Genomic DNA, 13,246 nt, shown 5'->3' with positions numbered 1-13,246 from the left:
ACCATTTTCTTAATTGTTTTGGGTTTGTTTTTGTAGGTCCTTTTCTTCTCTTGTGTTTCCCACTTAGAGAAGTTCCTTTAGCATTTGTTGTAGAGCTGGTTTGGTGGTGCTGAATTCTCTTAGCTTTTGCTTGTCTGTAAAGCTTTTGATTTCTCTGTCAAATCTGAATGAGATCCTTGCCAGTTAGAGTAATCTTGGTTGTAGGTTCTTCCCTTCCATCACTTTTATATATTGTGCCACTCTCTTCTGGCTTGTAGAGTTTCTGCTGAAAAATCAGCTGTTAACCTTATGGGAGTTCCCTTGTATGTTATTTGTCATTTTTCCCTTGTTGCTTTTAATAATTTTTCTTTAATTTTTGTCAATTTGATTACTATGTGTCTCAGCATGTTTCTCCTTGGGTTTATATTGCCTGGGACTCTCTGTGCTTCCTGGACCTGAGTGGCTATTTCCTTTCCCATGTTAGGGAAGTTTTCGACAATATTCTCTTCAAATATTTTCTCGGGTCCTTTCTCTCTCTCTTCTCCTTCTGGGACCCCTATAATGTGAATGTTGTTGCATTTAATGTTGTCCCAGAGGTCTCAGGCTGTCTTCATTTCTTTTCATTCTTTTTTTTTTTTTTTTTTTTTTGCGGTACATGGGCCTCTCATTGTTTGTGGCCTCTCCTGTTGTGGAGCACAGGCTCCAGACGCGCAGGCTCAGCGGCCATGGCTCATGGGCCCAGCCGCTCCGCGGCATGTGGGATCTTCCCAGACCGGGGCACGAACCCGTGTCTCCTGCATCGGCAGGCTGACTCTCAACCACTGCACCACCAGGGAAGCCCTCTTTTCATTCTTATTGTCTTTATTCTGTTCCGCAGCAGTGAATTCTACCATTCTGTCTTCCAGGTCACTTATCCATTCTTCTGCCTCAGTTATGCTGCTATTGATTCCTTCTAGTGCATCTTTCACTTCAGTTATTGTATTGTTCATCTCTGTTTGTTCTTTAATTCTTCTAGGTCTTTGTTAAACATTTCTTGCATCCTCTCAATCTTTGCCTCCATCATTTTCCGAGGTCCTGGATCATCTTCAGTGTCATTATTCTGAATTCTTTTTCTGGGAGGTTGCCTATCTCCACATCATTTAGTTGTTTTTCTGCTGTTTCATCTTGTTCCTTCATCTGGTACAAAGTTGTCTGCCTTTTCATTTTGTCTATCTTTCTGTGAATGTGGCTTTCCTTCCACAGGCTGCAGAATTGTAGTTCTCCTTGCTTCTGCTGTCTGCCCTCTGGTGGATGATGCTATCTAAGAGGCTTGTGCAAGCTTCCTGATGGGAGGGACTGGTGGTGGGTAGCTACTTCTATTTTTAAGATATCTATTTTTTCTTGTATAATTTTATGATATGTGTTTTATTATTTATCTATGAATGAAAATTTTCCATGAAAATTTTAGAAATTAGGCAAGCAACTGAAACTTCTTGTTTCTTCCCTAGCAACTATTAATATAAATAAGACTTCACAAATGGAAGTGTGAATAGTCAATATCCCTCCACACATCCAGAGCACAACTGCTAATCATCTCAACATGAGGCTATTGCTCTCCTCCAAGTACTGATTACTGTAGCCCATCCCTCCCCCCATCCCACGCTGCTATTGAGGAGCATGATATATTGTGGGTATATAACTTAAAAACAAAGGTGGAGGCTAAAATGGCATAATACAGAAATAGTTATGTGTTCTGACAAAGTAAAAATAAAACAACTAAAAATGTGGAGGAGTAGGGAGAGGGAATTAGGAATGTAGAATAAATAAACTCTTTGATGTTCAGCGGGTAGGTGGGAATTAAAGAATACTGGTTTAAGGAGTGGCTTTACAAGATACCCACTTTAAGGTTGGTCTGATTTGACAGTGTTGCAAGGTACAGTCTCTTTAATGGATGATTTTTTTTTAATATGGTGGGAAGGTTGTGTCCTCTATTTTTTAAAAAATAGGAACCTGACTTCTTGCCTTTACTACTTCTTTTTTCCCTTTACTACTTCTTTTTTCCCTTTACCACCCCAGTCTCCAAAGGCTACCTCTCCCTTCCTTTGTACCATCTTCTCCTGGAAAACGAATGCTTTTCAGAGCCTTGAATTGTGCCCACTTTTAAGTCCTTTCTGTGTAGTTAGTGCTCTTATGTACCAGGACCCCACACTTGGGTTGAACTTTCTCTTTCTAGTGGTAACTTTAGATCAATCTTAGATTCCCCCTCATCTTTCTTCAATGCAGTTTTTTCTGGCTTGAGGGGGAAGTGTGAGAGAGCGCTCACTTACTTGGTGTTTAATACTTTAGAGTAATTGAAGTTTGGACATTCTCTGACTTCTGGCTATGCTAAGTGGGGCTTGGTATAGTTTTATTTGTCATTGTTCTATAGTGTTTTTGAAGATGTGTGGGGAGATTCCAAATAAGGCATCTTCTCTATCTTCAGCTTTATTTTTATTAGAAATTATCTAGTTGGAAATTAGCCTTGAGAATGTGTGAGAATGAAACCTTACTCATGGATCATTCGGGTGTTAAGCCTGAAATTTTCATTTGTTTAGATATTGATTACATTTTTACAATGGTTTAGAAATGCTATTGGTTTATTTAACTCAACTTTCAAATACTTGTTTAAAATAATATACTGCCTCTAAATGTTGTTATAAATAAATTCTGAAAGTATTCAAGGCTAATATAAATGGTTACAACAAAAATACTCACCTTTGGGGAATTCCTTGGTGGCGCAGTGGTTAAGAATCCACCTGCCAATGCAGGGGACACGGGTTCGATCCCTGGTCTGGGAAGATCCCACATGCCAAGGAGCAGCTAAGCCTGCGTGCCACAACTACTGAAGCTGACGCGCCTAGAGCCCATGCTCCTCAACAAGAGAAGCCACCGCAATGAGAAGCCTGTGCACCACAACAAAGAGGAGCCCCTGCTCACCACAACTGCAGAAAGCCTGTGCACAACAACAAAGACCCAACGCAGCCAAAAATAAATTTAAAAAAAAACCTTTTATGCATTTATTAATTGAAGAAGGGGGTGGGGGAGGGACAAGATAGGGGAAGGAGATTAAGAGGTACAGACTATTAGGTATAAAATAATTAAGATGCAAGGATGTAACATACAGCACAGGGAATATAACCAGTATTTTATAATAACGTTAAATGGAGTATAATCAATAAAAATATATGTTGTATACCTGAAACTAATGTAACATTATAAATCAACTATACTTCAATTTTAAAACGTTTAATTGAAGAATATTTTATTCAGTTGTGAGACTTTTTCAATGCTCTTAGAGGTCCCAGACAATTCTTTAAAACTCCAAATTTACACTAACCATACATTTAGGATATAAATTGTTTGTATTGTGACTTTTCTAAGTAAATAATAGGAAGCTTTTAAAAATTAATCACATGTTCCTGAGATCGTGATTTCATTTTTAGTGCAAAGTGTTTTGGGGGGAGGTGGTGTAGCAAATGTTTCCTTTGCATTTCCAATAGCCTGCAGGAAAACAGATGGTTACAATATTAGGAAGCAGCTATAAAATTTTGTTTGCCAAGAAGGAAATGATACTAGCTACCGCTTTCCCTGTGCAGGCTGCTATTACTCTTCCACGAAGACCTTTCCTTCACTGTTCTACTGTGATACCCGCTGTGGTTCTGACCCTGAAGTTTATGATGCACCTTTTCAAGCTCAAAGATTCATGGTGCTTTCTTCCCTGGATGTTATTTATATCCTGGACCTCACACCATGTTCGAGATGGAATTCGCCATGGCTTGTGGATATGCCCATTTGGAGAAACTTCTCCTTTGCCATTTTGGCTTTATGTAATAATCACATCATCTTTACCTCACATCTGTTCATTCGTTATGTATTTCACAGGGACCAGCCAAGTGATGTCTTCAAAACATGGAATTCATATTGATGTCTGAGATAACCATATGGCAGTCTTAAAGAACCAATGGTTGAGATAATGACAGCCAACATTAAAGTGAATTTTAAAAACATGTTAGGTACTTATATTAATTATAAGATGTATAATGAATGCTAACGTTTCTTTATTTCATATATTTTGATCCTGACTGAAGTTTAATTTGCCAAGTGCTTTAGTGAGTTGTGATAACTGGCAGAAACTGCTTTCGTGCACTTATGTTATAATATTCTTAAAAGACAGTAACATTAGACGTAGGTTATTGTTTCAGAAATAACTTTAGGAAATAATTATTATAATATGTTGACTGTAGTAACATTCTACCAACGTAGTATTTTTTTCATTATCTTTGCCCTCATATCTCATGTGTTGGAGTTTTAACTGTTTTGAAAAACATAACTAAATTTAACAAAATATTTGTTTAAAATTAACATTAACAAAATATTGATACTTGACTCATAACCATAAAATTCACAAAAAAGGACCTAACCAATAATGTCATTTCAAATGTAAACTCCTGAATGTGCCATTAAAATTGTTTTAGTTGCTATCAATTTGTTTACATACTATTCTAAAATATTATTCCAGTTAAATCATTTTTTAAAAATTTGCCTGATACTAAGAGACAAAACAATTTTTTTTCAAAAAAGTAGTTTTAGGAAATTGGCTTTTTCCTTTGTTCTTTCAGGTTGCTCTTCTGTTAAAAATGATTGACCTTTATTAGAGAAGGAAAATTGAGTTGCTATAAGTTTTACATTTGCACAGTTTAATATACTTTGATATAACAATCAGTGCCCCAAAGGCACCTGTTATTTTGTAGCATTTGTACCAGCTGCTGTCTTCAGATTTTCTTACACATTTGTGTTTGTAATGCTGGTGATTGTGTGCCTTAATCTCTGAGAAGTGATGAAACAGTGCCTTATCCAAAGCAGATTTTTCTTATTAAGTTAAACAGAGTTCTGTAAATTGTTATAAAGGGTCAGGCTCTTTATTTTTTGTTAACCAATTGGTTGCAATCTGTTATATTTTATAATTTATTAGCTCTTACAATGTGTTATTGTCTTTCGAGAGCAATTATTGTCAATTTAGTTGGTTTAACAGTAAACATTAAATAGTGGGGGTAAATTTGATTAAGGTAGAGATTTTTAAAAAGCATATGATTTTAGAAATCCCTGGAAATAAAGCATATATGTTGTGTAACTCTTTCTGACTAAATCACAAAACTCTCCCTTTTTTTTCTCTGTATTAAACGAATGAATATCATAAAAATATAAGACCTTATTTTAGAATGTCACATTGACATTTTGGGGGTTGTCCTAACTTTATTAGAATGGGAACTCACTTTGACCATCAGTCCTTGCTTAAACAATAACTGCAAATTTTAAGTGTGGGTTTATCTTTATCTTTGTTCCTACCTCATCAGAAATGTTCCTTGTCCTCTAAGTGGTCTCTGAAAGCTGTAGTTGTAACCTCTAGAGATATAGTAACCAACTTCCCATGCCGCCATTTTGTCCCTTTTCTTAGAGAAAGAGTTTGCTTCAATACAATTTATGTTGAAAGTTGGATTGTATCTTCTTTGCACATGTGTGTTTTCTCCATTCTCCAGACGTCCTCCTTTCACTTAGTGTTCTCTCTTGGCTGTTTCACTGATCTGCCCTCCCGATCTACTGTTTTCTTGAGCCACGTTCATTATGCTGGCTACTCAGGAGAACTTCCACCACTGAACTATTTTCTACTCATCCCAAGCCTACTTTCTTTTAGTGGTGGGCTAAGAACCCCAGTTGTGTATGGGTTAAAACTCCCATTTATCCTCACCTCCTTTCTTTAACTTAGACCTCTCTTCTCCCAGGCAGCCAACCTCTTTCTCCCAATCAGACACATACTTCTTGGCTCCTTTCTCTTTTGGCTGGTGGAACAATTACTTGGTTTTTCCCATTTTTCCCAACTGAAGGGGAGAGGAATAGGGGCTATTCTGGTACTTGCTCACCACTGTCACAGCTAAACCATTTATCCATCACAATTCTGTCTTCTTCCTTTGATATCTCATTACTCCTTCCAAATCCTCCTCACCCTCACATACTACCCTCTAAGACTCAGTTTCACCTTCTTTGATGATATGAGCAACTGGATCACTTTTTTCCTTTTATTCTAACAGTTGATTTTATCCTCAGTCATCAGATGACTCACCTGAAATCTGGACTTCAGTATCCCCTCTTCTTCTGTACCACTAACTTCATCACCCCATCATATCAACCATCCACCAGCACAGTAGGCCTCTGTACCTCCTTTTTAGGTGACACTGCTCATCTAGGAGAGCTCCAACTTTGTTTCCGTGTTCTAAACCCGTAGTTCTCAAACTGACATACATCAGAATCACCTATAAGGCTTGTTAAAACAGGGATTGCTTGAGGCCCACCCCAGAATTTTGACTTGGTACGTCCTGAGAATTTGCATTTCCAACAAGTTCCCAATTGATTTTGATGCTGCTGTTCAGGAACCATCCTTTAAGAGCCACTGCTCTAGACCCATCCTGTTTAACTTCATTTTTCTCCCCTCCCTTCTCTTCATTGAGCCAACTCTTTGCCTTACTGATATGTTTAATTTTTCTTAACCTTCCTTTGTCAGCAGGTCCACCAGCCCACTGCTGGGTACATTTAATTCTGTCCTGGCTCCACATATGCAGTGCGTAAGTTACTATGTCAATACCCTAATACCCCAGACTTCCTTGTGTACTATCCAATTAGCCAACCCAGAATAATCCATAGCCTGCTTTCCCCAGTTCTCCTTTAGATCACATGTCTTTAAAGTAGTTATGGATCCATGCTGACTTGGCCTACTACAATTCATACTATCTAACTTCGACTGGGTACTTAATAATACTTTGCTCGCTACCAAACAATTTTTTCCCAAATATTGTACTAGGCAAGCCGAGCCTCAGAATATCTGCCCATGTTAGATCCAGCCACAAGCCAGGAAGCTCACAGCATTCCACTGATCTGAGAAACTCTTGTTAATAATCAATCTCCACAGTTACTTTGCACTTTGCATAAATCCAAAGCATTGCCACATGCGTCCCTTGGCATTTCTTTACTTCCCAGGGATCATGATAATAATCAAAGGGTTTCTGAAGCATATTACCCTTTTGACTGACCTTGCAAGGAGTTATTTGGCTTATATACCCAGCAGCACTAATTAACGCTGCTTCAAGGTTTGGGCAGCCTTCCAATTCCATCAGCCCCATGATTGCCTGAACAGGAGGGGTATGTCAGATTAGGGCTCTAACACTCTGATAGTCCTCAAATACCTGTGTGAGCTCGCAAAGAAAGCACCCATCTGAATTCACACATCCTTACTCATTCAGTATTCATTTGACTTAATTTAAGCACTGTCCAGGTTCTCAGATTAGCAATATTGACACCATGCACATAAAGTGGAAGTCAGAGAAAATATTCCATAAATGTCTGGGTGATGTTAAATAAAGTGTAAAAATGTGGTATAGTGGTTACATAACAGACCGCATACAGGGGTGGCATATCTAAATGACAGTGGTCATACCTCGCTACCCTGAGCTATTTCATGCAATCGCAGGGAGTAATTGGAGCTTTTTAAAGTTTCATAAGAGAGCCTATCAGGACCACAATGTATGCGGCAGAGGCCCTGCTCTTGGAAAGCCATGTGTAAATACCATACTTCCCTCTTCCTGGAGCTCCGTGGCTGTTTGCCCAGAGTCAATAACAATAGTATCTCAGTGTTAGGCCTGTTCCATGGCCAGCAAAGACTGTGTCGTTTCTCTAGATTCTAAACTGATTGGCACAAGGCTGCCTTTGGTCAACGTGGACTCACAAAAGGTTGCACGAGCCCCAGGCCAATCTTTCTGGAAAGGGATCTGCCATTTCTAGGGTGTGAGGCCCAGAGCAAATCACTCCGCAAGCCCTCTGTTCCCACCTCAACATATCAACCCAAGTGAGATAGGATAAGATAACCCCCACAAGATCTCTAAAGGGTAAGAATACTACAGAAGAGTGAGAAGAAATTATGGACAAGAGATGGGAAGCCTGCCTATTTGGCCTGCTTACGATGTGTGTAGCCTACATTACTCTTCTCTTGATGCTGTAACAAATTACTGTAACTCAGTGGTTTGAAACAAATGTATTATCTTACTGTTGTGTATGTCAGAAATCCCACACAGGTCTCACTGGGCTAAAATCAAGATATCAGCAGGGATGCCTTCCACCTGGAGGCTCTAGGGGAGGATCAGCTTCCTTGCCTCTTTCAGCTTCTAGTTGCCACCTGCACTCCTTGGCTCGTGGTGCCTTTATTCCATTCTTCAAAGCCGGCAATGGCAGGTCAGCTTCCTTTTCACATTGCATCTTTCTGATCCTCCATCCATAGTCACGTCTCCCTCTGACCACAGCTGGGGAAGATTCTCCGCTTTAAGGGCCCATGTGATTAGATTGGGTCCATCTGACTAATACAGGATAAACTCCTCATCTCAAGGTTCTTAATCACATTTGCAAAGCCTCTTTTGCTGTGTAAGGTAACATTCACAGGTTCCGGGGATTAGGATTAGGATACAGAGATCTTTGGGGCCATTATTCTGCTTACCCTTTGATTCTAGCCCCGGTGTCTTTGAACAAGTCATTCGTCTTCTTTTAAGCCAATCAGGAATAAGCCAGGTGCTTTCCAAGACTCCCTTCCTGCTCTTTCTATAATCTTCATCTCCTTGTCCTAGTAATAGGGATCCTCAGTTTCTGGGGAAACGACTTCCAACTTATCAGAGTTAAGTTTAACCTTGGGATAATAATGTCCTTTTCTCCCCTGCTAGTAACACCTTTGGTTGTTATTTCTCTTTACTTTTTCCATGTGGAACTACTGAATCTTCATACATACCCTTGCTCTATTCTCCATGGGAAAAAAAAAAGATTTAAATTCATAAAATTCTTAGCCAGTAAAACACTCAGCATTCCTTTGGGTGAAAATGAACACAATACCTACCCTCACATAACACCGGTTCAGTCAGCTCTGAAACAAATGTTTAATGTATTCCTGCTGTGTTGCAGGCTTTCAATTAAAAACTAATGTTCTAATGGTGAAAATGACAATCTCTACATTAAAAGAACAGCTAGGCTAGTAGTGGGGACATACAAGAGACAGCACATTTCAGTACAGCGTGTACGTGCTACAATAAGCAAGCGCAGGGCCTCTGAGGTCCCACTAGGGAATAAAGGGGGGTTCCCTGAAACTGAAAGAAAAGCAGGAGAGCTCCAGTGAAGGTGAGAGTGAGGTGATGGGAGGCGGGTAAGACAATCCCCACAGGCAGAGGAACAGTGTTTACAAAAGCCTGGAGAGACTCCAGATTGCAGGTAATTCAGCATTGCTGGAGCAGGGTGTTTGAAGTGGGAGAGTGGTGAGGGTTGATGGCAGTCAGCTGACCATGACTAGGGCCTGGAAAACCTTGTCTACCTGTTAAGGAGTTGGGAATTTATGCTGAGGGCAGTGTGGAAGCATTGAAAGGTTTAAGCCTGAGGTTAGCATGATCAGGTTTGCCTTTTTTCCTGGAGACTCTAGTTGGGAGCTCAACACAAGAGCTCCTGCATTTTGACCGCTGTCACATAATCCTGCGGCCTTCCCATGAAGAACTTTGGAGGTTAGAGGCATAACAGCAATAAGAAGCCTATGTTCTCGGTGCCACTTGCCTCTGACTCTGGCTACTCATAATCTAAGACTAAAACACTAGAAATACTATGTAAGCAAAATCACCCCTACCTTAAGCAAACCAGGGATGTGGTCCCTCTCCCGCTGATTACAGCTGTTTGGTTCAGGTCTGGCCCCTTTACATGGAGCACTGGACTCTCTGCGGTGCCTGGAATGAACCGTGCTCCACAACACCTTTGCGCGCATGCTGTACTGGAAACCATTTCCTTCCCCACTTAGGCGTCAGGGTAGCTCTGACTCTCCCTTCAAGACTCACCACAAGTGTGTCCTGTCAGTAAATCATTTAAATCCTCTCAATTCAGCCTCCAAGGTTGAGCTAGGGCTCCACTTCAGTAAAGGGTTCTGCATCTCTCTGTTTTGTGGTTATCACACTATGATGCAGGCGAAATGCTTTTCTTGTCCTATACCCTTATTCAGCTACTCCTCCTCACCACCACCACTACAAAGTCCAGAGGAGAAGTCTTGTAACTAGAACAGATCTGGATGTGCACCCTTTGTTACCAATGCAGGATGCTTGGCAAGGCGAATGCTATCTTAGTATAGCAGCCCCAGGATATTAATTAACAAGAAACCAGTTCAGAGATATGTTAATGAAAGGGTTAGGACCTTCTCATCTCACCAGGGGTTCGCATGGGAATTAATCTTGGGGTGTTGAACCAACCCTAACCCTGCACAACTTCTCCCCCACACTCACCTTTGCTGGGCAGCAGTAACTGGGCAGAGGAGGAAAGGACAGGGATGCAAAACCTGCAAGTCTCAAGGCACTGGTGAGGACAGAGACTTGATTATTTCCATAGGGAGGTGCCAGCGCCTGTGCAGAGGACCGTGAAATGGCAGAGCGCTGAGGGGAGAGGGCTGCTGGGAGGGAAACGGGGCACTGAGGGGGGAAATGAGGATGCCCTCTGAAGGCCCAGGAAGAAGGCCCTGAAGGAGGCCCAGGTGATAAGCCTTGCCCCTGAGAAGGAATGGCTCAAACAATGTGTTCACTGTGGAGAAAAATATCAGGAAGTATCAAGAAAATTGATAGATGAGGTACTCAAGGTTCCCAAACTTTCTTGGTTTACAGTTGATGTTCTTAATGTCTCAGTAATTTTTTTCAACATACCACTAGGCCAAAAGAAATACCAAATAGTGCCTGTTATTTGGTTGGATCCAAATGACTTAATAGTAGTAGTTGTGTGGCATCCGACAGTTGTCCTTGTATGTCTCTCAATAATTTAGAATATCCCACAGCACCTCTAAGAGTTTGTTTCAGCACCTGGGTGGGCCTCAGCACACAGTTTGGGAACTACATTACCAATGCAATAGCAGCCTTCTTTTTGAGGACTTGGGTTCTAGGAAGCATCAATCCCAGACAAGACAAAGGTTCACCGAAGACCTGTAAGGGTGCTTGTTTTGATTTTCCCCACTTCAGAGTAACCTAGGGCTCACCCTGAGGAACAGAATAGGACAGAACATATCACAGGAATTAACATTGAAATGTTTGATTTTCTTTCACTCTCCCTCCACCAGCAAGGATTCCTTGAGGGCAAACACACTGTCTGCACCTCTTACTCTTTCCCTAGAGCTGTGCTCAACACAAGGTGGGGACTCAATACAGGCACACCTCCCTTTATTGCACTTTGCAGATGTGTACTGCATTTTTTACAGATTGAAGATTTGTGGCAACCCTGTGTTGAGCACGTCCATTGGTGCCATTTTCCCACCAGCATTTGCTCAATCCATGTGTCTCTATGTCACGTTTTGGTAATTCTCGCAATATTTCAAACTTTTTCATCATTATTATATGTTATGGTGGCCTGTGATCCGTGATCTTTGTTGTTACTATGACTCCCTGAATGCTCCAATAATGGTTAGCATTTTTTAGCAATAAAGTATTTTAAAATTAAGGTATGTACATTGTTTTTTTTTAGACATAATGCTATTGCACACTTAATAGACTACAGTATAGTTTAAACATAACTTTTATATGCACCGGGAAACCAAAGAATTCGCTTGACTCACCTTATTGTTGTATTTGCTCTAATGTGGAGTCTGGAACAGAACCCACAGTGTCTCCAAGGTATGCCTATACATTTTTGTTAAATGAATGACTGAATGGTTATATCTATTTCACCCTTCCCTATTTTCTTAGAAGATAAGCGCTGACATGTCCTTGACAGTCCTAACTCAGAACTCTTTCCTGAAATGTCAGCCAAAAAAAGGAAAAAATAATTATCCAGTTTCAAAGCCAGCAGCAAAGACCTGGTGGGAGCTTAAAATTTCATTTGTTCTCCACCCTAAGGGAAATGCAAGGGCAAAGGTGACCTACGAGTACAAACACAGGAAAAAGAAAGATGGACATTACTTTGATGTTTTATTATTTAAGATTGTGGGGCCTTTGCTTTGATGCTTTTAAAGAATTGCTAGGGCTTCCCTGGTGGCGCAGTGGTTGAGAGTCCGCCTGCCGATGCAGGGGACACGGGTTTGTGCCCCGGTCCGGGAAGATCCCACATGCCGCGGAGCAGCTGGGCCCGTGAGCCATGGCCGCTGAGCCTGCGCGTCCGGAGCCTGTGCTCCGCAACGGGAGAGGCCACAACCGTGAGAGGCCCGTGTACCGCAAAAAAAAAAAAAAAAAAAAAAAAAAGAATTGCTAAATTATTGGGGTGGTTTGGTTTCAAGCTAGCTGAGATAGAGGTATACATTAATCACCCGTTTAGAGGCAGTTCACAGCAATATTTCAGGTTCTCATGCTTTTCCAGAGCCTTGCCACTTTCCATCGAGAGGTAAAGTCTATTTCTCCTTCCTTTCAACCTGTGTAGAACTTTGTGACTGCCCCAGCTAATCGAATGCAATAGAAATGAACCTGCATAAGTTTCCAAGACAAGTCATAGAAGGCCATATAACTTCCACCTGGCTCACTCTCTCGCTCATTGGATACTCCTTGGAAGCCAGCCACCAGGCTGTGAGGAAGACAAACTAGTCATGTGGAGAGGCCCATGCAGAGACCAACAGAGGTCCCCAGCTGACAGCCAGCATGAACTGCCAGACATGGGAGTGAGCCCTCCAGATGATTCAGGCTCCCAGCCTTCAAATTACTCCAGGTGATGCTGAGTGGAGCAGATGTGAGTCATCCACTGCCTCAAGTGCAGATTCATGAGCAAAATAAACGCTGATTTTTTTTTTCCACCCCACGTGGCATGCAGGAGATCTTAGTTTCCCAACCAGGGATCGAACCCATGCCCCCTGCAGTGGAAGCATGGAGTCCTGACCACTGGTCCACCATGGAATTCCCCAATGTTGTGGCTGTTTAAGCCACAAGTGTTGGCATATTTGTTATGCAGCCTCAGTCAAAAAATTTTTTACCACTGTATTTGAAAAATGTATACATAGTGTAGTAAGGAACACAGAACTCTGAACATAGAATGCCTGGGTTCCAATGCTAGCGCCAATACTTACTAGCTTTCAACCTTGGGTAAATCACTTAACCTCATGCCTGTTTCCTTATCCATAAAATGAAGGTAATAATAGTTCCCACTTCATAGGATGGCGCTAATCATTAGGTGACTTAATATGTGCAAAGTGTTTGGAACTGTGTCCACTACAAAATAAGCTCTACATAAG

At 41.1% G+C, this 13,246-nt stretch overlaps 1 protein-coding gene across 4 annotated transcripts in view; it reads left to right on the top strand.

Annotated features, from left to right (window-relative positions):
* The window catches only part of TMEM267 (transmembrane protein 267), a 39,838-nt gene extending 35,455 nt beyond the window's left edge, over positions 1-4,383 (top strand). For all 4 annotated transcript variants that reach the window (XM_024127943.3, XM_055086545.1, XM_024127978.3 and 1 more), the window contains one exon: positions 3,594-4,383. In XM_024127943.3, the coding sequence (XP_023983711.1) occupies positions 3,594-3,929 (336 nt within the window). In that variant the 3' untranslated portion in view covers positions 3,930-4,383. The remainder of the gene's footprint in view (positions 1-3,593) is intronic.
* Positions 4,384-13,246: the final 8,863 nt, after the last annotated feature.

This window comes from Physeter macrocephalus, chromosome 8 (assembly GCF_002837175.3).
Source record: "Physeter macrocephalus isolate SW-GA chromosome 8, ASM283717v5, whole genome shotgun sequence".
NCBI classification, from domain to species: domain Eukaryota; kingdom Metazoa; phylum Chordata; class Mammalia; order Artiodactyla; family Physeteridae; genus Physeter; species Physeter macrocephalus.
Note: the sequence above shows the minus strand (reverse complement) of the source record. Positions and strands in the feature narration are given on the sequence as shown.